A 27,989-nucleotide genomic window follows, 5' to 3' on the forward strand; every position below is an offset into this window, starting at 1 on the left:
ATGGATGGATGAATGAATGAATGAATGAATGAATGAATGAATGAATGAATGAATGAATGAATGAATGAATGAATGAATGAATGAATGAATGAATGAATGAATGAATGAATGAATGAATGAATGAATGAATGAATGAATGAATGAATGAATGAATGAATGAATGAATGAATGAATGAATGAATGAATGAATGAATGAATGAATGAATGAATGAATGAATGAATGAATGAATGAATGAATGAATGAATGAATGAATGAATGAATGAATGAATGAATGAATGAATGAATGACCGACCACTGGGGTACTTGGGCAATAGCTTTAAGAGCATAAATGGAGAATGTGACATTTTACAGATATTTGCTTTTTAGAGGTGTGAATATATTTCACTCGCCATAACCCTTTGGAGCTATATTTTTCCCCACAGTGTACAGTACTGAGCAAACATTGTTTTTAGGGGAAAATGTAATTCAAAAGGGACTATCAACTGTTAAATTACAATAGACAAAGCAATATTTGCTATATTTCATTGTCTACATGAACATACCTCCTACTTGCCCTGTTGGCAGCCAGTCAATTTCTGGAATTACTTGTATATTACCTGATGTGATGTCACTGTTCACAAAATATATATGTACAAATGTATATATATTCTTAATCCTTACAGCATTAGTCATGTGACTGCATTGTGACCAATCACAGACCAGTATTCATGTAGACCATTTTAATAATTTAAACAACTCTTGTGTAATTTGTTGACAGCATATAGGGCATTCCTCATCTTTGTTTACCAAAGCCCTTTTGCCTCCTCTCTTGTATTCTAATTTCCACCTTTGCCCTTGGTTTTGTTTTGCTTTGTTTTTTTCACATTGAACAAGGTTGCATTTGCCCTTCTGCAATTCAAATACTGTAAAACCAGAGTACTTTTGGTAAACGGACGTCTGCTGTCGGTGCAATGAAAATCACTTAGTGTTCTTCCTGTTTTTAACCTGGGTTCATGTCTGTCTGGGCTTTCGTACATTGGAACCAACGGCCTTTTTCGCGTCATGAAACTCGAATCACGAGCTGCAGACTATGAAAAAAAAAAAATCACCAGTACAGTGAATACTGCATGCACATGTAATGTACATTGTACTAGTAATACAGGGACACTTTCATTTTTGTGAATCTTTGCTCTTTGTGAAATCTGGGAAAGTTTCCTGCATAACAAAAATGTATGGTTTTACAGTATCTGGTTAGACATTGTGCTTTGCGTTCATTTTGTTACAGGACAGGTTTCGATACACTCTCTTTTTTTAATGAAACAATGTATTTATTACTATGTTGAAAAAGAAAATGTACATGTAGGCCTTTCATATTTGACTTTTAGGCAGTTTTTAAAAGCTGTCTCGACATCAAGAAGATAATGCGATTTGTACCTTTGCGTAATTCCTTTAATGTAGTTGATACATCTGGTTTTGTGCAGTACTAATTTTATGTCTCATCCATGTGGGCAAACATGTGTGCAATGAAATACGAAATGAACACAAAAATAAATGAAAAAAATGCGTAAAGTGAGTGAAAAAAATATCTGATTTGCTAGTATTTTGAAAAGGTATTCAGTGTATGTATTATTTATGATTTTGTTGGGTTTTATACCCCCTCCACAAAGTGTGTAACAGGGTATTTAGGTTTCTCCCTGAGGCCGCGCATTCTGTTGGTCCGTTGCAAAATCTTGTGGCTAAACTACTTCCTCATTTTTTTAAAGCAGTTGACCTAAAATTTGGCACAAGTGACTGTTACTAGCATTATAGGTACATGTATGCAATTGACCATGGTGGTGTGTGCCTTATCTCTATTGTAATAATGGTCAAAATCTATGTATGTGTGGAGGGCATAAATCTCATCTTGATTTCTAGCCATGTTGTGTGTTGATACATGTAATAACTTTTTGCCAAAAAAAAAAAAGGACTACTTAAATGCTCCGTTATTCTCAACAGAGCTGATCATCTCTGAACATTATTACTGGTATTGAATTGATTCCATCATGGATGCCATGTTCTATCTATAATCAGCATTGCTCATTTCTGCCATGGGGCCAACCAATGTTTGTCTTTCCTGCACATGTACTTGATGTCTTCAGGGAAGTTAATCAATAAACCCTTCATTCCATGATTTTACACAAATAGACATTTAAGCGCGTTGTCTTCACTTTATGCCTTGGATGATGTGTTGGCATTTCATTTTAGCATCAACACTCAACACACACCACAAAGACGGAGGGGAAAAACTTGGTGTCACACGTTTGACATTTTCAGAAGCTGTTCCACAGAGCATTTATTTTGCGGAAAAATGGTAACAAAGAAAGGCTTATGATGCTTAAATAGAAGTTGACAGGTATAAGTTACATCATAGACCTGTTTATCATATGACACATATCACTGAACAGTCTTTATAAATATGTACATTGAATGGCATCGCGGCATGTGAAAATTAAGAATAATGTATATATGCAAAATGGATGAATGGAAGGAAAAGACTGAAGCAGTCAAACAACTAATCAGTGCAATTAGATTGCACTTGTTGATAATAATCCAAACAGGTCTTTTGAGAGAACGTACATTTCATAATATCCACAGTAAATTTTTTTTTTACAGTGAAGATGAGGTAAACATTTTGAGCAATCTCTCCGAGGGAAAGAGAAAAAGATCTTCAAATAAAAAAACAAACAAAAGAAGATCTTTGCTATTTTGCCATTACCTGGCATTACAATAGTCATGTGAAAGCCACAATATACAAACTTTGCGGTCTATACAAGTGTTCCTTCATTCGATTTGATCTAGTCTAATAGTTTTAATTTGTTGACATGTATAATACAGTAGAATGAATTAACCAAGATAAAAATTTGCATATGAATACAGGACGGATATTTATGCACATGTGTATACACTTTATGTGGAAAGTTGAAATGTACACAAAAGTGAGTCTCGGCTCATATTATCAATATTCACAACAGATCTGTACAGGCTACTCAGGCTGCTAAACAAAAATGCATCAAGCATTTGCTTGTCTTCATTACAAGCAACCTCGGAGGCCTCATAAACTATCTTCTGCTTGGCATCATGGCCTGTGTATTGTTTCAGCAAACCATACACAAACATATAGTCAACTTTCCTTCTGATAGTCTTATTTAACAGGCACTAATGTTCATATTTACAAAGGACAGCAAAAATGGTATGTATGTGTTGGAGCAAGGTGTGGATGTGAGGGTGCTGTAGAACAAATTTAAATCACCACATGACAGAATTGAAAAACAAAGAAGATTTCACTTGTAATCTGTTGTCCCACACATGCACATTCCCGTCAGTAGCTTACAGGCCATATGATCTCCCACGTGTTTTGCACTTGTTGACATATCACCAGCTTGTAAAATATGTAGTGTGGAGATTTTTAGTTAACCTCTGATCAATTCTTCATGGCGGCTTTTGGAAGGTTTTTGTCAGATAACGCATATTTTTTAAATTCTATTTTGTTGACCGAAACACATTGGCCAACAGCAGCTGGGTGCAAGCCACTTAGCGTTGTACGAGAGAAATTTAGTGGAATCGACGTCAGCAAGGGACAAGGGTAGGGATCTCACACAGGAGTAGTCGTACATTCATTCTCTGTGCAGACTTTATGTTAAATTGTCCCATTCCACCAGCAATCCAGATAAACATCCAAAATCAACACACGTCCAACAATGATATCAATTACATTTACTGAGACAAAGGGAGGCAAGTTGTTCTGAAAGACAAAAGATTTATCACATGTCTCCTAGCTCCCACTGAACAATACAATTGTATGTCACCCGTTCAAACAGTCCACAGCAAATGGATTGTGTGCTGTTTTTATCTTGAGTGAGTGAAGGCGGTGGGAAGCTGAGAATGTCAGGCTAGTTTTTGTACAAAGTCAGTTACTTCCAACAAATGTGAAATTTGTGAATATGATGACTTCGAAAGCTCTTTGTCTTGGTATGATATCACAGACAGTAACAGCCAGCAGAGTACATTTGTGACAAGTACTGAACTGTTCACTTAAGTATATGACAATCAATTCAGTATACACTACTATGCGGTCAAAGTGTTGTGAGAATCGTTCCTGCAAATTATATGCTTCACAATAAGAGCTGGTGTCTGGTTATTGTGCCGTCAGAATGGCATCTGAAGTGATAAAGAAGTTATGTGGGAAGACTGAACTGTTCATGTCCAAATTTAGGAAACATCTGCTTCACACGCACCACAAAACTGGTGAAATCCCTTGTCACTCAGCTACTAGATTTAATTATGTGATCTTTGAGACCCACTGAATAGTTCAGTATGCTGGTGGGAGTGTCTCTCTTCATTGCAGTTTTGATATACATGTATATATTTCATCAAATATATACTTATGACCCTCCCCAGCCTCCATCTAATCTTCATTAACCTTTCTCATATTGCTCTCCATATTACAGTGGGATAATTGAGTTTGAATCATCTGTTCTCCTAGTAAAGGTACCATATCTTTGCAGATGGGTTGCCTGTTTGAGGAAATATTCTTGGTACCCTGTATTATCGTGGGCAGGTTATCAGTCCACCTGTGGGTTGTTTCTGAAGATATACTCCGCCTGCAGAAAAGAAATGAAACAGGGAACGCCAAATCAGTTGCACAAGTCAATGTTGAGGACACACCCCACACACATACACACACACACACACACATGAATGCTATCACATAATAAACAAACACACACACATAAATGCTACTACATAAACAAACAAACACACACACACACACACACAAATTCATTCAGATTTGACTGTGGAGAAACAAGATAAGATAAGGTTGGCAAAAACATAGCAAGATGTACACTCTTGTGTCTCTGAGAAGTAAGAAATTGCTGTAAATACATATCTTAACAAACTGTATCATGTACATACATTGTTTGGGCATCTACATCACAAGTCAAGAACCAATCATCTCACTTTAGTCTTTTAACATTGTTTTTGTTGTTGTTTTTTTCAAAATGAGCTTTGTCACTATTTTCTTTGGAAAATTCAAAGCCCACTTGCAGAGATTTTGTCAACACCAAACATCCCTTTATCAGCCTTGTGTAAAAATTCCCTTGTTACAGTTTTGTTAATTTCCCAGAAGAGGGAAAAACACATCAGAAACGGTGATGACGTGGAAGAAAAAAAAGAAGAAACATTGAAAAATATACCATGGTTCACATTTCTAACCCCTGTACAGAAGGAGGCAAAGCATGTTTGTCCGAAATGTGTGCAACCTTTGTACCTCTTATGAAATGATAAGTCTAGTGCCACTTGGTCTGCGATAGGAACTATCTCTCTCTCTTGTCTCTGCGTGCTTAAGACCAAACACAAGAGCTGATATGGAAAGCCAGTGACCGTGACTCTGGTGAATGGCCGATTAAAGGAGACGCTGAGGTGGGGGGGATAAAGGGGAGTCAGACGAGAAAACATGACTGGAGATAATGCGTGGAATGGAAGGCACAGAGCCTTTTGATGTTAATGGAAAAAACAAAGTACAAAGGTTGCTGGACGTACTGAGCCAGACTGTAGGCTGTATACTACTATCCCCCCCCCCCCCCCCCCCCCCGTTAAACACAGACACACACACAGACACACACACACCTCAACAGAGTCAAATGGAACCAAAGGTCAAGACAGGACTAAAGTAGGAGACAGGGGGCGCTCTATCATTCTACACGCGAGCTTAGATTTCTCACCAGATAGTCGATGGCATCGTCCGGCCGAACCTTGCAGCACTCAATCAGGCCCTGGGTGAGAGTAGGCATGACGTGCTTCATCAGGTAGTTCCTGAGGGGGATGGACTGGTTCTCCAGCAGCTCCTTCTCCTGACGCTTCACCTCCTCAAGGCGAGAGCTCTGAAGGATGATCGAGGTGAACAAAGGAAGATGAAGACATCACCATGGCAACCATGTACAAATAGAATGTATCTTTCTCATTTTTCTATCATGCATTGCAGGAGGAGAGGATAGAGTCACATGACTCCTCTTGTAAAGGGAACCTTTTCAATAATTCAGACAGTGGATAAGATGTGAGGATGAAGTGGTAGGCACATTTGCCCCTCCCCCTCCATCTCATCCACCCTACTCTACTCCTCCAGGATGTATATTCTGCCTGCTCCTGCCTTTGTGATGTACTGTCAATACTGGACCCTCACTATAGCACATGATCCCAGCCATTCCACTATCAGATCCATCCACTTATTATTATTATTCTTACTTCTACTCCTATCAGGTTCCTCAGCTGAGACCACCAATTCATCTCACTTCTGCCCAACTCTATCAATAAGGTAACTCTCCTGGGCCCCATTTTATAAAGAATGTTAGGATGGCAACTCTTGCTCGAATGGCAACTTTCCATAGCAACAGCCAATCACAAAGCTGAATTCTTGTCATTACCAGGACAACTGTCATTCCCGCAAGAGTTGCTATCATATCAACTTTCCATGAAAGGGGGCCCTGGACATCATGAACACGTCTCATTGTCTTCTCTCCCACTCCAGTCAGGCACCTCTTCCCAACACGTTCACTACTCCATAATCTCTGTGGCCACACCTACCCACTCCCGCCGTCTCTACTCCCTTTGGACATCATCAATACCTCTCGCTCCTAGATATCATCAATGCCTCTCACTTCTCCCTCCACTCCGATCAGACACCTCTTCTCGACACACCCGATGTTCAATCTCCATCGTCACACCTACCCACTCCCGCTGCCTCTACTCCTTGACGACATCATCAATACCTCTCACTTCTCTCTCCACTCCGATCAGGCACCTCTTCTCGACACACCCGATGTTCAATCTCCATCATCACACCTACCCACTCCCGCTGCCTCTACTCCTTGACGACATCATCAATACCTCTCACTTATCTCTCCACTCTGATCAGGCACCTCTTCCCGACACAACCGCTGCTCAATCTCCATCGTCACACCAACCCACTCCCTCTGCCTCTACTCCTTGAGGACATCATCAATACCTCTCACTCCTCCCTTCTCTGGGATCAGGCACATTTTCCCGACACACCCACTGCTCAGTCTCCATCGTCACACCTACCCACTCCCGATGCTTCTACTCCTTGACGACATCATCAATACCTCTCACTTCTCTCCCCACTCCGATCAGACACCTCTTTCCGACACAATCGCTGCTCAATCTCCATCATCACACATACCCACTCCCGCAGCCTCTGCTCCTTGAGGGCATCATCAATGCCTCTCACTTCTCCCTCCACTCTGATCAGGCATCTCTTCTCGACAAACCCGATGTTCAATCTCCATCATCACACCTACCCACTCCCGCTGCCTCTACTCCTTGACGACATCATCAATACCTCTCACTCCTCCCTTCACTGGGATCAGGCACCTCTTCTCGACACACCCGATATTCAATCTCCATCGTCACACCTACCCACTCCCGCTGCCTCTACTCCTTGAGGACATCATCAATACCTCTCACTTCTCCCTCCACTCCAATCAGGCACCTCTTCCTGACACACCAGCTGCCCCACCTCCATTGTCACACCTACCCATTCCCGCTGCCTCTGCTCCTTGAGGGCGGCCTCTTCCGCCTCCCGCCGCTCCACCTCCTCTCGCTCCTCCTGCGCCTTCTTGAGCCGCTTCTCTGTCTCCACCCGCTCCATCTCCTCCAGCTCCTCCTCCGTGGGGCCGTAGTTTCGGGGGTTGCCCATCACCTTCACCAGCTGGTCCATTAGGTTCTTGTTCTCTGCATCTGTCTCCTTGGTGATGTCTGAGAAGAGGGTCCATACAATTCAGTCAACTACACATTCCTCAAAATGTAACTATTTTGCAACATTCACATACATGAAACATAACTGGCACGAATCCTTAGTCTAACATTTCTCGAAGAGAAAGCAGTTGATGGGAAAATTGTGTGACTATTACGTTCTGATGTGATTATCATTCCATTTTCTACAAACCTGGTAATAATTCGATAATAACTGATATATCAAGTCTGCCACTAAATTGACATCTGTACTACACACTGTGCACTTGGCCAGTGGAAGATATCTAAAAGATATTGTTTCCCTCTCTTTCCTAACCCATGTCCACAATTGTGGGGTCTTTGTTTGAGGTTATGAAAGAGTGTTTACTCTATATGTGCTGCGCCTGGCTAAAAACAGCCAACAGTGGTTTCATCTTGGTGCAAAACCAAGAGGTTGCACCTGTTCTAACTCCATTTAAAGCCACATCTATTGACTGATCAGTTCTAGTATGTACAGGAAATGGGAAAAAGGAGAATCCTCCAGTAGTTATGAAGTGTACATAAACATGTTTTTTTTTTTTGTTCTAATGTGAACAAATAGACCAATATGGAAGTCTAACTCATTATAAGTATCATTCTGTAAAAGAACATGAAACTCAAAAATTATAATGCGATACCCACAAATTAATCCTGAGTTGATAACCTACATTTCAACAAGTGATGAAAGTGTATATTGATCCTAAAATATATTCACAGTATAATAATTTTCTGGGTTGTTCAGCTGGTTGCTTTGGTAAGGTCTTTATCACTTAGCAATCCAGTGCTTATTTACGCCGATGTAGGGCAATTTGTTAATCAGTCGGAATAAGGTTTTGTTTTGTTTTCTCTCTCTTTCCTCCCCCCCCCCTCCCATCCCCCCCCCCCCCCCCCCCCCAATCGAAGCCAGACATCTTACCAAGGTGTTCTGGGTGGATCTCAAGCTCGTCAAAGTAGTTCAGCACCGTGGTGTCCTCCTCGTTCAGGGCGCGGAACTCGGAGATGCGGCGGTTGAAGCCCTCCTCCGTGTTGTGGGTGTTGGCCACCACGCTCTCCGGCAGGTTCATGATGCGCTGCTTCAGGAACTCGTCGGTGCCCTCCAGCGAGATGACAAATTCGGGCATGGTGCTGCGGTCGTAGACGGGCATCTTCCCATTGTCCTCCTGCTCCTCCTCTTCATCAACTGGAAGGGACGATGACCCAAAAAAAAAGAATTTCGCATACACAGGAAGTGTGATATATAATACATAATAACTGAAGGTTCCTGTACTGCATTTCTTGCTTATCAACAAACCAAGATGATTTTGTTTTCCTGATATTCTGCAACTTTAACATAGAGTTAATCCTGTCTATGGCAGCCAACCAAGAAAGACGACAAAAGAAAGTGGCCTTTACAGACAGGTGGTCACTATAAACATGTTTGACTGTAATTGTGGTACTGTAACATATTGTTAAAGTTGCAGAATATCAGGAAAACAAAATTGTTTAGGTGGCTGCTCTTGACAGGTGGCCGCTATAGCAAGTTTGACTGTATATAAATAAAGTGAATATTTTTTCATTAATTACCATCCTATTCATCAATTTTATGACAAAACATTTTCATAAACTTTGTCTCACAACAAAACTCAAAGCAACATGCCAAGTTAGTAGTATACAGTAATGAGTTGTAACCCATCACATTCCTTGTTAGAGACAGAGAGACAGAGATACACAGACGTCCCAACCTTTAAACTGAAAAATAGGGATAATTTGGCTCACAGAAAGGAAAGAAAAAATAGCTGGAAATGGTTAGAATTCAGATTCTTTCCTCCAAAGTCAGAATAGTTGGGAGGTATGGAGATAGAGAGGGAGAGAGACAGAGAGAGAGAAAAAGGGAGAGATAGAAGGCACTATATAACGCCTTAAGAGATCCTTGTCATTTGATTGGTTGTTTGACATTGATCATTTGGCCCATTTCCCTATGACGTCATCGCCTGCGCAATTGCGGCTCCATTTACCGTGCAATTTTGGATCCATACGATTTGCTCCAGTGCACGCTCGCTAAGAGCCCGGCACACTACGCATCAATTAAACACTTGCGTTTGCAGTGTGTGTATGCGACAGCGCGCTACCGTAAAGCACTCAGTGAGCACTCTCGCGATCTCAGATTCTCTCGATCTTGTTTCTAAATTAATAAAACATCAAATGACAAGGATCTATCTTAAGCCTTATATAAAACAAATAATAAATGTTTTTCATTCGTGCTATGGACAGAATATTTCATTCGGTGAAACATGAAATGTAGATCCATTCAACTTGGCTGCGCCTCGTTGAATGGATCATTTCATCTTTCACCTCATGAAATATTCTGTCCATTGCACTCATAAACATTCATTATGTGTATATTATTTACCAGCAAATAGTTCCTTGGCCTGCTCAATGGTCTTGGGAAAGCCATCCAGGATGAATCCCTGGTTCTGGCAAGGCATGGAGTGGAGCTTGTCCCGGTAGAACTGGATGATGTACTGCTCCTCGATGCGATCTGCACGACCAAGGAGAAATAGCCATAAGGATACCAATTCCTCACAGATTTCAGTGGCAATAAGCAGGCAAGAACATTTGTTGCAAGGTTGTATCAGATTTTTGTCACTCCTATTGAAATGAAAGTGTTTTCAACAAAAGAAAACTACAAAAGTGTGTTGTTGCCCTTGCAAAAGAGTCCGTAGGGCCTTATGTTTTTCCCCATTAGTTTTGAGCATTCTGGCAAAAATGCACGTAAAAGAAATCACCGTTGAATTTTCTCATGTTCCAGATTTCATTTTCTTCAAATAAGCAGATATTTTCTTTTCACTTTTAGGACACATTACACACAGTCATCAACATACCATTAAGAAAATAAATCTGAAAAAAAAAAAGGCGACAGAGAGACATGAATGGGCTTACAAGTGACATGTCTAAAAGTAAACTGTCAAGAGACAGAAAGGGGAAGAAAAGAAAGTCCAGGACTAGGACCAGGTCCAGGTCCAGATCCAGGACTAGTAGGACTGACCGTTGTTACTCTGCTTGCTCTCCATGATGGCATCCAAGAGTTCCTGGTCCTCCTGAGCCTTCCCGTCATCGTCCTCATTCTCATCTCCATCGGCTCGGGCAGCGCTCTTTTCCTGCATGGCCAAAAATAACAGTTCAGTAAATTACTTTTTGCTAGGCTCCTACTATGAGCTGCAACATCCTCAATTTTCAGATATGATTGTTAGGGAAGAGATTTGCTTTTGAAATGATGTAAATGGAAGCACAGTACATGTATTGATATGTGTGCAGATACACATGATAGACAGGTGAAGATTAAACAAAAACAAATAGAGGATCTGACCACAACGATTGAAAACAAGAACACGTCAATGTGACAAGCTTCATTATGTCACTGTCTACAAAAGAAAAATGAACGCACACCAGTAAGGGCTATTTTAGAGATCCTAACACTGAATTACCCCTTGATCTTCTCCATTTTCTTCCCCTTGCATCTGAAATAAGCTTGTACTTTTGCAGAGTAATTTGCTGAATGCTTGGCAGTGTTAACAGATATATCGTGTAAAGGCAGACTATTTTCTCGGTTAACATAGTCTCCATTCAAGACACTGCCTATTCTTTCATCTATTCATGATTTGTGCATATTCATGATTTCCTAAATGATAGGCAGTTCAAACTTATTTCAACTCGGAATTTGCAGTGCATATCAGGACAAATGTGTCACTTCTGCAACCAGAGGGCAGTGTAAAACTATGGAGCATCACTCTAGAATGACCAAGAGTATACTAGTAATGGTATGTATGTATGAATGAATGTATGTATGTATGTATGTATGTATGTATGTATGTATGTATGTATGTATGTATGTATATATGTTTGTACGTACCTATCTATCTATCTATCTATCTATCTATCTATCTATCTATCTATCTAACTATCTATCTATCTATCTATCTAACTATCTATCTATCTATCATGTTCAGATCTCCAACAGCGGGCCTCAAACTTTACCAGTGCCTCAATGGCCTCATTGATGACATCCTTGATCTTGATGTGGTGTAGCTTGTAGTGCTTGCAGAGAGCGGCCACCACCGAGGTCTTGCCACTGGCCGGCGGACCCAGGACACAGGCCCTCATGGGCTGCGGGATAAAACAAGACAAGATTTGTCAGGTATCTTCTCACATTGGCCGCTTTAAGATGGTCACATGGCCAACTCAATCATATGCTGAGTACCCAAAAATTTATCACTAACCATATGATTGAAACATTATCCTAAGGAATTTTCTGGCATGGTATGAATTTGTCTGATCAATTTTTCATTTCTACTCCCGACTGTGTAAAGGGAGCTCTCACAATATGCATAGGAACGGTTGGACAAAATCTTGAGTACCCAAAAATTGATCACTACCTATGATTGAAACATTATCCTAAGGAATTTTGTGGCATGGTATGAATTTGTCCCGATTGATTTTTCATTTCTTCACGCACTGTGTTAAGAGAGCTCTTACAATCTGCATAGGAACGGTTGGACAAAATTTGATGGGAAAGGAAAGTATTATCCTGTAATAATGCATTGAGTAGTAGTAACATTCTGTAGCTTTAGCAATTCACACGGTTTGAATGAAAAATAGGTTTAGGCACAGTCCTGCAGGCCCAACCCTTTTCATATGCTCCAAATATAACACTACATTTCTATTTTTATGTATAAAGCATCCATTGGTATTTCCAAATTATTCTCCGGAAATTTCTCTGAAAACATGCATTTTTCTCTCCATGCAAATATTCTCTTCAGACTGCAGTAACTGATGACGAGATTGAAAATAAGATGTTCAACATGTCAGACACTATTCAACATTATACCTTTGTAATGATGGAGATATGTCATGAAACACAATCATCATCACTATTACCATCATTATCATCATCATTGTCATTTTCATCATATCACGTTACTCTAAACCACTTTTTGGCACATTTATTTTTCATGGTAATGCTACTTGAAGCAGTTCATAACTGTTGCTCCTGGTCACTGTGTGCATAAAGCTGTTTGTAAAGTTATGCATGACTTTATTGATGACTGGAATATGAAGTGCCAATATGTTTGCCCACTTTTTTTTCCTTATATTTTAACAAAGTACAACTGTATGTCAATATTTCATCTACACTGGGGCAAAAATACACTTTCAACTAAAAACATGTATTAACATGTAAGAATAATCATTATCATCTGCAAATTTCAACATTAGCTTTTGAAATTAACAATGATTAGGAAACCCTCTTGGCTTGCCATATTTAAGTCGTACATAAAGTCATGCGTAACTTTACAAGCAGCTTTAATGAAACAGGGCCTTATAGTCACTGTGTGCCTAATCACTCCTGTGTAATACAAATGCAAGGTGGCTACAGATGTCTGTATATATAGCTACCAGCAGTTTCCTGGTAGTCTTGTATTCCTTGATGATGTCCGGGATGCTCTCAATGATGCCTCGCTCGGCAACCCAGCGGATGTTCATGTTCTCCCGGATGTACACTCCGTCCATCCTGAGGTCGACCAGGAGCATGTCAAATTCTGTTTGCTGGACATACAGGAGAGAGAACGACAAGCTTCATTATTTTAGCAGGCTTTTAAAATTCCAAGCATCAAGATATTTGAACGCTATTGAGATGAAACGAAACTGGTCCTCATGGAAGACCAGCGGCACCAGAAAAGTGCAGCTGATTATGGGCTATCCAGCCAATAACTTTGTCTAATCCTACATTTTACTCTTTTTTCATATATGGATGATGTGTCATACTCTTCATTTGCTATGTATGTATGATTCATTTTTATATGCATGTTTCATTTTCCTTGTACCTTATGTCTTTTATATCTGTATGTTTGTTTATGACGGAAATAAAACACAGAAACAAAGAAATGTAATGAAGTTACATATAACACGGGCTCTGCTGATCTTCTATACGGGTTCAATTTCAGTCTCTATCATGCTGCTAAAAACACTTAAACCACTTCTTTCTCTACTGAAATCCAAGATTCACAGCGACAAAGTTGTCATATGGTTCAAAGTTTAGACTTGTATGGACACAATCAGTGAGATACGCAACTAATGCTTCTATGGTAATGCAATCAACTGTGATGGGCAAACTTACCGAGAGACTCTTGCTGAGTAAGGCATCCTCTTTGGTGATGTATTTAATCTTGCCGTTGCCAAGATTTTGGCTGACACACTGCAATGAGAACACATTCAGTTTGTGAAAATACAAATACTCATTAAATTCCGATATGGAAACATTTGTTGTAGTTTCTTTTCGTCCAAACAAACGTGCTTGCAAATGTTTCACAAATGTAAGACAAACACTTCCCGCAACATCGAAATAATCGTTTGGCTATTTGATATAGAAGATGCTTAGATTTCCACTCATCTAAGAAATGTAACTACGACATCCAACTACTACATGCAGATTTGTTCAAACACCAGACACAAAACCCCAGTTTAATAAATCTGCAGCAGTTTGACATACTCTAATGTAGATTTAGAATCATCCGAGTAGAATGATGACCATGTGTACTTAACGGATTTGCTCAACTGATCAAGCAAACACAACAATAACAAACACAAAAATGTGTTCACATTAAAAGAACATAATATTAGTATGACAATTTGATGTGAATTAAGTTGACATAGATCTTCATCTATCCAAGAAGAGTGAATACCAGCCGAAGCAAGCCAATCTGCTTAACTGGACTCAGAGGAATGATCAGAGAAAGTACACTTTCAAGATCACTTTAAGGCCTCATCCATCGGGTTAGTATGACAAATCAATTTCAATTCCACACCTCATACACTCTCTAAAGAGTGATAACATTGAGTATCATTGAGTATGTCTTCGTCTATTATGACTTTGATAGAAAAATATCATGCTTCTGTTCTTATTGAATCTTCATACCTTTACTATTTCCTCCAGAGAGCTCTGGGAGTCATCAACGGCAACCAGGTATCGTGTCTTGGGCCGACTGTCGGCAATATTCTGGATCACTCTACACAAAGAAGGAGCGGTCAAAATAGAAATAAAATGACAAATTAACAGACAAATATATCATCTCATAAACACACACACACACACACACACACACAAAAAAAGACATTTGCATCTGAAGAACACTCAGTAACACACAACTGTAATACTGCTTTTTCAAAATTGTGTGTTTTTCTATATGCAAGAGCCTGTCATTTTTTAAACTACCAGGCAGGTATCACTATTTCGGTTATCACTACTCTACTACTACTGATACTGACACTATGGCCATTATCATCATCATCACCTTCATGACCATCCTCATCACCATCTTCATCATCACCACCATCATCATCACCATCACTGCAATCATCACCATCATTATCATCATTACCATCATCACCATCATCATTAACATCATCATCAATATTATCATCACCATCATTGCCACCACCACCACCACCACCACTATCATCACCACCATCATCATCACTGTCATAATCATCACCAGCCATCGCTACCACCATCTTCAATATTATTCCAATTACTTACCCGGCTAGATCCTTGATGTGAATTGTGGGAAGGATGTTCATTCCATTACCAAAGCACTGTAGGGCCTCTGCCTCACCGTGCCAGGCAGTCTAGTGGGAAGACATGGGGAGTGGACACAACATTAATCCATTAAGTCCCATAAACCACATATCTCTTGGGTGATGCAGCATCTTTTCATTTATCCTGGGTAATTTTTACTATTCATCGTTAGTTTTTCATAAGGTAGAAAACATTTTTTTTTTTCAATTGACCCCTTTGTTCAATAATCAAACATACAATCAGTTATTTCAGTTGCACACTTTTCAAAACCTCTGAATTGCAAATTCAATAAGTGATTCTGAAACTGGCAATGCATTTAAGAGGGCTAAAGGCTGTGTTTTCAACCAAATCAGCATTTAGTCCTTAAAATTCCTTGGTTTTGTGCAGATTTGATGCAGATTTGATGAATATCACCAGCTCTAAATAATCTTCTTCTCGTATAGGATACAGTATATGACATATATTTCATATACACACACTTTTTATTGGGAACAACAAGCTCATTTGATAAGGCTGAGTACAATTGAATTACTTGACCATTTTTCAAGATTTGTCAAAGTCAATATTATCTGCAACAGAAGGAATTTAAGCATCTGGTGTTGATTGCGCATTTATTAGTCTGACGGCAATAAAACACTAAAATTCACCACTTCTAAAAATGAAAACAAAAATCATAAAGTCATTGACTTCAGAATTTACACACATTAGTGAAATTTGGATGTTTCTTCTTTGATGTATATCTTTTTCATTGCACAGTTCCATCAACAATGAAACCTGTAAACAAAAGAAGCAATCTTTCCACCTGCTTAAATCAACACTTCTTCTTTTTTTGTGGGGGTAATACCAATGTAGCCAGAGGTATGATGTAAATCTTCTGGGTTTTTTTTTTTTCTGAAACAACTATCCTGTAAAAGGTAAAGGTTTTCCTCATTTACCTCTAAACTGGATCTATTGCTCTTGCATGCATGATTGAATGCATATTGGCTCACTTTCACATAATTTCATTTCCAAATGCCACTTAGTCTTTTCTGCCAATCCATCCTGGAAGAACATTTGTCATATAGCAGATGTTGCCCACTGTCCCATTGATTTTACATCACGAGGGGACAAATGCTCTCATTTTTCAGATGTGAAAGTAACAATATGGGGCACCCATTGCTGCATGACAAATGTTTGACTGACAAACTTCAAAAATAATAATAAAAGAAAATATATTTCAATGAATGAAACAGAGTGATTTCTAAATTCACCATACCTTGAAAAGGTAGTGAAACATGTTCTCCCCTGCTCCGTATGTGAGGCCAGCTGCCACGACGTAGGTCACAAACTTGGCTTTGTTCTGGATAGAGAAAGGGAAAAACAAACAGACAGACAGACAGACAGACAGACGGAGACAGAGAGAGAGATAGAAGAAGAGAGGAAGAGAGAGTGATGGAGAGAAAGAAACAACGAGACAAGAGCAGGAGGCAAAAAATATGAAGGATGAGAGTGAAAAAAAAAACAAAGATACAGACAGAAACAGCAAAAGAGGAAGAGATAAAGAGAGAGATAAGGCAAAACCATCAATCACCAATGATTTAATATCTTCAGTATACTGCTGACCATATACATGCTTTAATGTCATGAACTGGTACGCTGACAACTTCCTCACCTCACCTTTAGTTCCTCTTAACTTTGTACACAAAGGAAACTGAGTGATAAGAGTTGATGTGATGTATTGATATTGAATTTAAACAAATTGAATGCGCTTTATTGAATCATCAATCAAATAATTAGAAGAGAACGTCCCACATGTGCTCTTCCCCAGGATATTGATTTCATGTGAAATAGTACTTATGTAGGAATGTGATGAGATTTTTCGCAAGAGTGACTTGGGTTAGAATTTGCACACGAGGGGAGGCGCCAGATATCATTCAACAATGCAGCAGCTGCATGCCATTTCTCCTTTACTATACTATGTGAAATCTGCTGAGCTCACATGGCATGTAGCATTTGATACAATTTATATAACAATCCATAGAAGTGACCTTGTATTTCACACTGCCCAAGTGAATATACAATGCATTATATGCACAGTAGAAAAATGTAATTGCAGCTCCTAATCAACCAATGAGAGCGATAGGGGGAACAAAAAAAGAAGAAGTTTATTCCGTTCAGATTCTGGAATGGGGTCAAGAGCAATCACCATGTATGTTTTCCCACACAATGCAACACTCTTGTATAAGGAGAGACATTGCTGCAATAGTAGAGCAACCAAGAGTAAATTATATAAGTGTTCATCTATTATCATGGCAGAATGTTGCTTTACTCTTCTACTTATCCACCACATACACTTGAATATCCTTCCAGACTACAAGAAACTCCACTTAGATTTCAGAAGGTTTGGACCTAAGATCCATTCTTATCTTTGATCAATCATCTCCCATTAAAAGATCAGGTTGTTTTGCCCGTTTAGTTATCATCCAGTGGATCACTCATCTCCCTTTAAAATGATAGACCTGATAATTGATAATTATGTGCTAATCACCACTTTATCAATGCATGTCAACATCATACTCGTACATCGTCAGAAAGAAAAAAAAACAGCACCACACAAACAATACAAAAAGCTCGACAGCTAATGACAGTGCCAACTATTCAGGCCGGTGGGAAGTCGGCAGATTTGCCAAGAGAGGAAATGAAAAACAAAACAAGAAAAGTCAAAAACACCTGCCAAAAGCAGCAGTATTCATGACGTGGAAATCACCTTGGCACTAATACAGGACAGGGTGAGAGTGTCAGCCTATATGCAGGGGCAAGCCTCAATGTGCCAGCACATGGGGCTCCGAGCAACACACTTTAAAGGCCTGTGCTGATTTCCTAGACCTTCCTACTGAGCCTGTCAAAAAAAGGATTGCGCTTTTTAATAACGAAGGCAAAATTATTCTAATCACATGCTGTGGGTGAAACGTACTTCCTCAATGCAGGGAACACCGAACCATCCTGAATAGATATCCAGAACCACCATGAACAGATATCCCTCAAAGGATCACAATCAGGCATTTGTACAATATTACAATTTCACTACATGCCTTCTTTGAGGAAAAAATATATAAACAATATACAAATAAAAACTTCAAAAGTGATAAACGAACAGAAAATTTTGACGACACGTAAGTATCAGTCTCCACATTCATACCATCATGGCACCATATCTGGATAGTGCAAAATATCATACTTTTACTACTTTGTACTTGGTCTCTTCAAAATATAATGTATTCACAAACTTCAAAATGATAAACAGAAAGAGAAGATTGACAATACCTAAAGTCTGAATCTCTACACTGAACAACAAACCAAGACAAATTTTAGGAACTATTAAATGAAGTGTCATGAAATCAAACAAATGCAGGAAATTCCCTATAAAACAAATACTTAAACAACTGCATTAGACATATGTTTTATCAGACCCATGTGCTATAAACTGCACGTTCACGAGTGTTCTGGAAATTGATGTTTCCTTTTCACAGAGGGTAATGTGCATCAAACGTGGACATATTCACAGAGTTCAGGCAATGTGACGGCAAGTTTTACCCCCTGTATCCTAATTAACACGTCAAATTGATGTTTCCTCTTTTACCCCACAAAGAGCATGCCAACATTCTTTTGCACAATCACTGCACGTTGCTTTACAAAACGGCAACATGACCTCAAACTGACCGTTCCATTCAGGATTTGCTATCTCTACATGGGTGCCGGACCGCCCTTTAATGGAGTGTGGCGGAGAAGTTGAGGTATTACTCATAAGTTTGACGGCACGTGGCCACTGCCTCCCTCGCTCACCATTCAGCCACTTGGAGAAAAGGGGACAACTTTTTGCCATAACCGCACGTCACTGGCAGATCGCTGAATGTTTGTGTGGCTTTCTCATCGGCACAGAAGGCATGCAAGGGACGGAACGCTGGGGGCAATAATCTCTCTTACACGCTGGTCACTATGGAACCTGCCAACATACTGGATACTGCACTGAGTTATATGTAAGTGCTCTATTTAGATGGTTTAGAAATCTGCATTGAGGGTCAAATGTGTTTCTGTTCCAATAGTTCCCTTCCAAACATAGGCGTGTTTACAAGTTACGTGTGAATATGTATTTTCATTTCTTTTGCAGTTTGTTTAGATCTGTTTTTGCTTGTTAACTTTTCCTGTTTGACAATTTCCCTACATGACTTTGGCACCAAAAGTTCAAACTCAGGATGTTATCAATTTGTTGCTGCATGTTCTTATCTGCACGGCCCTATAAAAAGATAACAAATCAATTCAATCACCGACATAGGTATATACACACAAAAACATCTGTACTAATTCAAAACTTCAGCTAAAGCATTTCCTCAAGGAAAAAAAGTAAGGGGCTTTTCCTTTGTTATCATCTGAGTAATATTGTACACAAGTCAGTACATTTTCCCGTCAAGGCAGCTAAGCAATTACAAAAAATAAAGGGCATAAAATACTCAAAATCAAATCTAAGATCATACACAAAAAGACATGTAAAATACCCTCTCCATACAATTTTTTTTTCAATCATATTTCTTATTTTATATGTATACAAGAGACCATCAGTGTTAAGCCATGGAATTATCACTGAATAGGAAAAAAAAAAAACCTGTTTGTGTGTGTATGTATATATATATATATATATTTTTTTTTTTTTTTTTTTGATGTGTGTGTGTGTGTTGTTGTTTTTTTTTTAGAGGGGGGAATTAGTTCGTAATACTTATCTGTACTACACAGGTCAGTTTTTCTTTCATAGGCAAATTTATGCCTAGATTTAATTGATGCTATATACAATTTTGCTTTTGGTCAAATCTGGACCATATGGCATTGCAATCATATACTCACTTCCAGCGCATTGCATGTGTGACCTGCTGCCAGCCTCAATTTCTGTTGTTGTTGTTGTTGTTGTTGTTGTCATTTTTATTGTTTTTGTTGTTGTTGTCTTATCCTGCTCTTTGCAAACAGAGCACAGGGTTCATTTATATGTGTTTTGAAGGAATGGGTCTCCAATGCACAATATCTTTGGAAGAATGTGTCTAAACCTTTCATTAACCACTGACAAGAAAGACAGACTCATACACATCACTTTCACTGCTCGAAAAAATTCGCACTCACTGTTTTGCCGACTTTGATTACAAGCTTCTCAGCACTGATGTGTCCCTTGAAGTTCGGGTGTGGCTTGCGCCTCCTGTAATCCTCTTCAGTGAAGGGGATCTCTGGATCATCCTACAGTGGATGAAGAAGAAGAACAAAAAAGAATAAGTGGGATCATTATCTATGAGATCACAAAAATGTCCTCTAGAAAGGAAAGGACTGTCCTGATAGCTTGTTGGCAAAGTGGAATCATTGTCCATGTTGACTTTGAAGGCCAATGTGAAAAAGATAGAGAAAAATTATTCAATGATCTATTCCTATTTCATTGTAAAGACATGTTAAGGATCTAGGTAATTTACGCAAATGTTATCATACAGGCTCAGGGACACCGTATACAGGTGCTTTCTCATACAAAAAAAGTTCATGCATAGTCCAATGGAATGTTTCATGAAATAAAAATGAGGGCCTCATTGCATTGCATGAAACACTCATCACATCCGTGACTTGCTACTACTACTTTTGACACTGCCATGGCAACAATTACAAACTCTGGAAGAAAACTGGCAGCTGCCCTGGACATTAACCTCTGGCTACCCATTAGTCGTATAAGGTGTGGGCTAGCCGTGAACTCCTGTTCAAAATCTTGCATGTAAAGGTTGAATATGTTTGAAAATCATCCCGAGGGTCTTGAACAGAAACACTTTTATAAGGGAATCAAACAACTTAAAATGTCTGAACTTTCACTTTACTTAAGAGTTAAATGAGTACCTATCCACATAGTTCTTGTATTACATTGAGGTATATTGGAAATAACTTTAAGCAATTTAATAGAATAATGGTAATCTTGAAGAGTACTACCACGTATATGATTCCTAAACTTGCTCTGCATTTGAGCAGAAATTTGATGCCTAACCTCATTAAACCAAGTACCATTGTGGGATGAAATATTTAGTGCCTTCAGAGAAGGAATTGCAACCCTCAAAACCTTGATCTTAATGCAAGAATACATGCCGCTGTCTTTGGAAAGTACTGTACTTTCTCTAGCCCAAAGGATAAAATAACGTTCATGGAGACGATGACATGCAGCTCTCAGACTTACTGGGTCCACAGGTTTACTTTTGGCCCATGTCAACACGGTAGAAACAAGGATGAACATTTTTGGCGTTTCAAAGCGATCCAGCTCGGCATGTAAGGCTGTGTGAGAAGACATGAAGAAAAGACACAAAATGTCATGCAGCATTAAAACTACATTGAAGTTTTTGGGGTGTGACACAATGTACAATTGGCAGATCAAGGGGATCATTTGTCTCAATCACAGTCTTTGTTAAGCCATCATTCTAGGTTCATCATAGATGAAATAAATGACATACCATGCACACATTGAAAAACAGCCTTTGGCTGAATCTTGTTGCCATGCTTCAATAAACAAATGAAATGAAATGGAATGTGTTCTACATTAATGACTCTCAACTAGTCTAATACATGGAGGATAAAAAGAGGCACAAATAAGAATATACTGTAGTGGTAAATGCAGATGTGTAATATATCATAAAAAGTTAAATCATATTTGCTGCTTGACAAAGGAATTATGGAAACATAATATCAATTTGAAGTCAGGAGATTTATTCATCTTTCTTTATGAACAACGTAGAAAAGATTTAGGGAGTAATGCTTGGGAGAGAAAAATTGATATCACTGCTTTAAGTATGTACCTACATTACAATTTTTTTTTTGTTTCAATGCAACATGTGTACAAACACTTCACATATAGTTGTATTGACATGCAAACATGAGCAGTCACATCCACACCAGCACTAGATCATTTTTCTGAGAAATCCTCACATCAGCACGTTTGGAATTCTGGGTTCTTCGGAGAAAGAGAAAATGGGTGGGGGGGGGGGGAACATGCATGTGCCCTCTGATATAGTGTATTAGTGCTATACAAACGGGCAAAAATCAAACAATGCCTCAAGCAATCTTACCTGACACTGCCCAGCTGGCTTCATCTATCTGATCGGCGTCCATTGTGATGTCATAGATGACCACATCACACTCTGTGAGATGTTCCAACATCTGCTCCTTCTCCTCAACCTAAATCGGTTTCAGAAGGAAAAAACAACAACCCTGTGATGATATGGAACCAAACTGGTGATAGTCACAGAAGTATCCTGTGTGCTAGATGATCTACTTTACTTCTCCTCATTTAAAGTGTATTGTAAGAACTTTGGCTGCACCTAAAATTCACTTCTTTGTGGTTGTCACAAAACTATTCCACATTCATTGGTAAAAGCCGCCCTAATTGAAGTAAGGTTCTATCGTCAACTTATGTGCATGTTTCGTTATCTATCCCTCCAATGTCAAACAAATTTACTCATACAAAGTGAAGTGCTCTCACAGAAAACAATGGTGCATGGCATAAACCATTGAACATTCACACTAATGCACACATCCTAAAGTCAAATCACATGATCACTGTTTCCACCACTCACCAGAACTAGGAAGATGCATTCTATTTCTAGACTGCATGGATCAATAAATCTATGATTAACTACTGATACCAAGAGTAAGTATTGCAACAAGACAAAAACAAACAAACAAATATTTTGCGTTACCTGGAGAACCTCCTGCACCCAGTCCGGTTTCTCACCATCCTTGTTCTTGAGGGTGCCGCTGACCTTCCACACGCCTTCCTTGGGTGGCAGCTGGTCACTCCTGACTGAGGCTGAGTCTTCCTCCTCGTCCCTCTCCTCTAGGGAGGCACCGACGACACATTGTGACAGGAACTGCAAAAAAGTATAGACAAGGAGCAAAGAAATGGTGTGGTGATTAAATTTGTAGATACTAGAGTTTTTAGAAAGCATTAGCTAAAAATCTACCGGTATGTTTTAAATTTAGGAGTATATTGGAATAGTATTAAAGATTGCCCAAACCAGAGTGCTGGAGTAGGATTTTGTTGAAAATTATCACACCGTGAACTAAGACATTGTTTTGTATGAATCTTCTTGGCAAAAATATCTGGATGAATGAATTAATACATGAATAATGACAAAAATCAAAGAAAGAAAGAAGGAAAAAAATGAATATCTATATATACATTTATAATTAGTAGAATATCTTCAAGGCATGTATTGTACTCATTGAATGGTAATCATATGAACCAAGAGACTTTGTAGTGAATGAACAAAGCCCATATCCTCAACAAACCCATGATGAAGATCCCTGACCATTTCACTCTTGATTCAGCACAATGCTAAGAAGCAGGGGAAAAACTTAAAAACAAACAAACAAACAAACAAACTTGGGAAAAAGTCAAGGAAACTGTAAACCTATAAACATCAGTTTATCAAATACCATACTATGATACAAATAGTAAATATTATATCTTGACGGCAAATCCACAACTAGTGTACCTACCACGCTTTACCTTGGATGTCATCTTGTCAGATTCAGCATGGTAAATGTGGATACTTTTCTCCTTTGCGGAAATTTGATTTAGTTTTTGAGACCTTCTTGGCTTCAATTTAACCTCTCCTCTTGTCTTCAATAGATGCCAATTACCTGCCATATGTAGCTTACCCTTTATATTTCATTCCTCTTGTTTTTAATGGTGAAAATGACATGTAGGCTTAAAACACTGAATTTCCTTGCTAAGCGTTTCCTGAATATCAGGCAGGCGATGTCATTTCAAAAAGTACCCCATTTGTAATGCTGTGTCAGACAGATATTAGCATTACGGAAACCCCCATATCCTTTACATGGAATCTATACTATATATAAGGCAACGTTGTACACTGGTGGTGGTCCAACGGTTAATCAGACCTGTAAAAATCACTTTTGGGCTAGCAACTTTTCAGGAATGACCAAAAGAACAGGTCCAATGCAGTGAAGATAAAAGACAATTACATGGTTCAACAAGTTGTAAGCAAGTGATCGCATCATTTTTTTGTTTGGAAACGTGGTGCCGATTTCACTTTTTTTTTTCTTTTTTTTTTGGCGAAATTTGGGGTACTTGACGGATTTTCGGAGGTGACTAAAGGGACTTTCCTGTGGTGAAAGTCAATGCCAGTGTGTAAAATGATTGGATTCCTGTGTGTTGTGACAAAAGAATTTACTGGCTTGTGATGTATTGAATTAGTTATAAGCAGTCAGATTCGATTCTGGCAGGCGAACGATTCTGGATGGCTTACTCCTCACTACACCCTGTTCATATGAATAATGATGAAATGAATCCTGTCCAGAGTCCATAGTCTTTTCTACTTGTTGTTCACCGACACTTGAAGCAACATGTCAAGCTACTGTCATTGTAGCTCTACATCTAGAGTAGATAGAACCCTATTACAGATTATTTTGCACTAAATTTAATTCATCTAGAGTCTAGAACTCTAAGCCGTCCACAATTCGACAGCACCTTCAAAAATTTGACCACCTGCTACATGTAGAAACCTATATGCTTTTGCGCATGGTCCTACCTTGGCACTGGAGGTCAAACCTTGGTGCATATCATAGTGCAATCAAGTCATATGAATGTTAAAATTTTTTTATTATCTTAATTTAGACCCTCCAAATTTACACTGATTGTTAGATCTTTAGACCATCTATGAGACTAGATCTACATCTGTAATTCAATAAACTTACATTAGATTCTATTATGTACAATGACAACGTACAGTAAGTCTTGTACTACTCATTGTGAATGACCACCTATTTTTAGACTGACCACCCTCATGCAATGGCTTTCTTGCATATAAAATCAAAAGTATGCGTGGGACTGGACGCAATACGCTAGAGCATTCGAGCATGAATACAAATCCAGAGAAATGAGGGGTTGCAGGTAGATATCTAAATAACTCGAGGAAATAGGAGGAAAAAGAATTGAAATCGCCGCCCATAGCGCGCCACATATTATTAGCGCGTGTGCTATACACACACTTCAATGTAGGATGCATTGTGCATCATCGCATTTGATAAACTGTGTTAATCTGCCACCTGAAATCCATTCAACATCAAAAACATTCTTGCACTAAAAACTGTTTTGTCACCAGTTACATATATGGTAAAAAACATTTGGATTACAATTATTTGTGTTTTTATGGAGGAAAAGGGTGAATTAGGAATGTCTTTTGAGAGTGATGAAAATTTGTCGCCCCAGCTGATCTCCAATGGTGGCACGGGTACGCGTTACATGCGATGTGAATGTCTGGCGACTTTCAGGTAGTGGCGACTTTTAAATGGTAATTGACGTTAGTAATTGTATGGTATGTGATTTGGAAAAGTTGCGCCGATTCTGCATTTTTGATGACAAAATTTGGGGTTTTTGTTGGATTTTGGAGGTGACTCAGCCTCAGGCACTTTCTTGTGGTGAATGAGTGTGCCAGCAGTATGTGAAACGATGCGATACGCGTGTGTTGTGACAGTAGAATTTGCTGGCTCGTGATAAGTTAAGTGTCCGGATTCTGAAGGCCGGCCAAAAACTGGGGGTGGTAATACTCTAAGTAAAATTAACGTCAGACTCAGTCCCTCAGAGTTTTCATTTCAACAGACAATATGATTTTTATATAAATTAAAAAGTAACTTTAACGCTACTTATACGTAGGGTGTCTGGTAGATTTTTGCAACTGGAGAAATACAAGTCATTTCACACTAAAACATACATATCCATAATGTCCGTAGTTAACATAATACATGTGCAAAATTTCTCACCATAATCATGAATAATGGTGAAGTTATGAGCAAATAAAAACAGGGTATTTTTCATCCTCACGCTGTCAAAACCTTGGCGAAAAAGTGGGTCGCGAGCGTAATGAAATTCACTGTCAAGCGCACTCCAGTGGGCGGTGCTATTCACTGCGTTTATCACATTCAAAGCGCGCGTGTTTCTAAGGCTAAGCGCGCATCCTTGTCAGCTAGCACACACCTACCCAGCCAGGGTGCTGTGCGAGGCCGGCCCGCTTCGATCCCGCGGCACGCACTTGTACTTGCACTCGCACGCGATTTGTACACACGGGTTTACGAGACCGATGACCCATCATACATCCAAACGTATCACAAACGTAGGTCTAACAGCGCGGCGGAGTAAAAGCGCACACAGTAGTGGTGCATGTGCGATATGTAGTACAGTGTACATGGAGACGCGCACATGTACCGGTACTCACATTACGTACCGGCGGTGCGCTATATATAGCAGCTGTGCGGAGGCTGAACACCGTACCTATGCATGCAAAACCGACTCGACTGTATGGAGCTTCGCGTAAGTGCGCGCCGTAACCACGAGTCATGGCGTGTAACTACGTGTCTAGACTTGTAGGCCCCGCCTCGCTTAGTTCGCTGATGCTGTTACTATGCTGACAAGGGTATCTTAATCGCTATTTCGCGGGTTTATCCTGGGGAATAAGCGAAAAACCAATGCTATTTTTGGATTCAGCACCATTGAATCCTCCTACACCGTTATGGCCAGTTTCACAGTCGGACGGAACAGCCGAGTTATAGCGATGTTTAGGCTTAAATCTGAATTTAGGTAGCAATACGTCTTGATATCTAAACTCGGCGTAGGACGAGAAGAATGAGACCACCACAAGCTTTCATATGATACCAAATTTATGGAGATTTGTTCCCGGGATAAACCCGCGAAAATGCCTGAAAGGTGGTTTTAAGCCAAATTTGTGGGTCCACTTTTTGACCGAACGCGCGCCCTACGTTCGCCCATTGCCCAACACGCACTGAACGCATCTGGTAGTCGTAAGTTTGTTTGAAAACGCTAGCGCTTTTGCATTCAAAATGTGACTTTCGTGATATCATTTAGTATCGAAGATAATATGATAGATTTCTCTTATTGTAAAAAATGTTTTGAAGTAGTTTTATGTTCTGCAGATGCATATAGACCTAGAAAATGTCAGGTCAAAGATGACTTGTGAACTCGCGACTTTTGCGTGAATTTCGAAGGGGATGACAAAGCGCATCGCGCTACCGACGCCCTATTATACGTCTAACATTGTTAAATGTTATAGAGTATAACATGGGTTAGATCTAGAACTTCTAGTCAACTGATACAGAGAGCGAGTGTCTACCATACTTTTTATCGTTGTATTTCTTCTCATAAATGCACGCGAGATGCCTAGGCTGCACTAACCCCAGGGGTCCTCAATTGTAATTTTACAGTTGTAAATTAATTTAAACTTTAACTGCTGGGACCAAGGCCCAGCGCAGCGGGGCTTCCTAAATTCCTTTGCAGTCGGATTGGTCGCAGTTAGGCAAGGTACACAGATGTTAGTGTGTGGGTCTATTACATCGCCCCTTCGTTCTCTTGACAATTGTAAAACTCGCCATGGTAAACATTAAAATCCTAATCATACTTACCTTTGAAATAGCCTTCCCGGAATACGTGTCGACATGGTTGATGAAGACACGTTTACTTCCAGTATTACCTTGGGTATCTGATTCGGATTCTGCCAT

At 39.4% G+C, this 27,989-nt stretch overlaps 1 protein-coding gene across 1 annotated transcript; it reads right to left on the bottom strand.

Moving 5' to 3' along the window:
• Window positions 1-4,415: 4,415 nt before the first annotated feature.
• Window positions 4,416-27,989, bottom strand: LOC139736598 (adenylate kinase 7-like). The gene is made up of 17 exons (XM_071647344.1): window positions 27,894-27,989; window positions 23,153-23,323; window positions 22,523-22,631; window positions 21,640-21,734; window positions 20,562-20,672; window positions 16,672-16,755; window positions 15,378-15,466; window positions 14,757-14,847; window positions 13,959-14,036; window positions 13,238-13,387; window positions 11,822-11,950; window positions 10,833-10,944; window positions 10,197-10,325; window positions 8,724-8,987; window positions 7,572-7,792; window positions 5,743-5,901; window positions 4,416-4,620 (listed from the first exon to the last, which is right to left on the bottom strand). The coding sequence occupies exons 1-17, from the start codon at window positions 27,987-27,989 to the stop codon at window positions 4,582-4,584; spliced, it is 2,127 nt and encodes a 708-aa protein (XP_071503445.1). The 3' UTR covers window positions 4,416-4,581.

This window comes from Diadema antillarum, unplaced genomic scaffold (genome assembly GCF_040938485.1).
Source record: "Diadema antillarum isolate AM-2024a unplaced genomic scaffold, OU_Dant_1.0 seq00000657_RagTag, whole genome shotgun sequence".
NCBI lineage: Eukaryota > Metazoa > Echinodermata > Echinoidea > Diadematoida > Diadematidae > Diadema > Diadema antillarum.

Bases quoted from the DNA above. Each gene is read 5' to 3' on its own strand.
- LOC139736598 (XM_071647344.1), bottom strand. From the start codon at position 27,989: ATGGCAGAATCCGAATCAGATACCCAAGGTAATACTGGAAGTAAACGT. The intron at 23,324-27,893 runs GTAAGTATGATT...ACTTTTTTGCAG, and splicing joins CCGGGAAGGCTATTTCAAAG to TTCCTGTCACAATGTGTCGT. The intron at 7,793-8,723 runs GTAAGATGTCTG...CCCTCTTCTCAG, and splicing joins GATCCACCCAGAACACCTTG to ACATCACCAAGGAGACAGAT.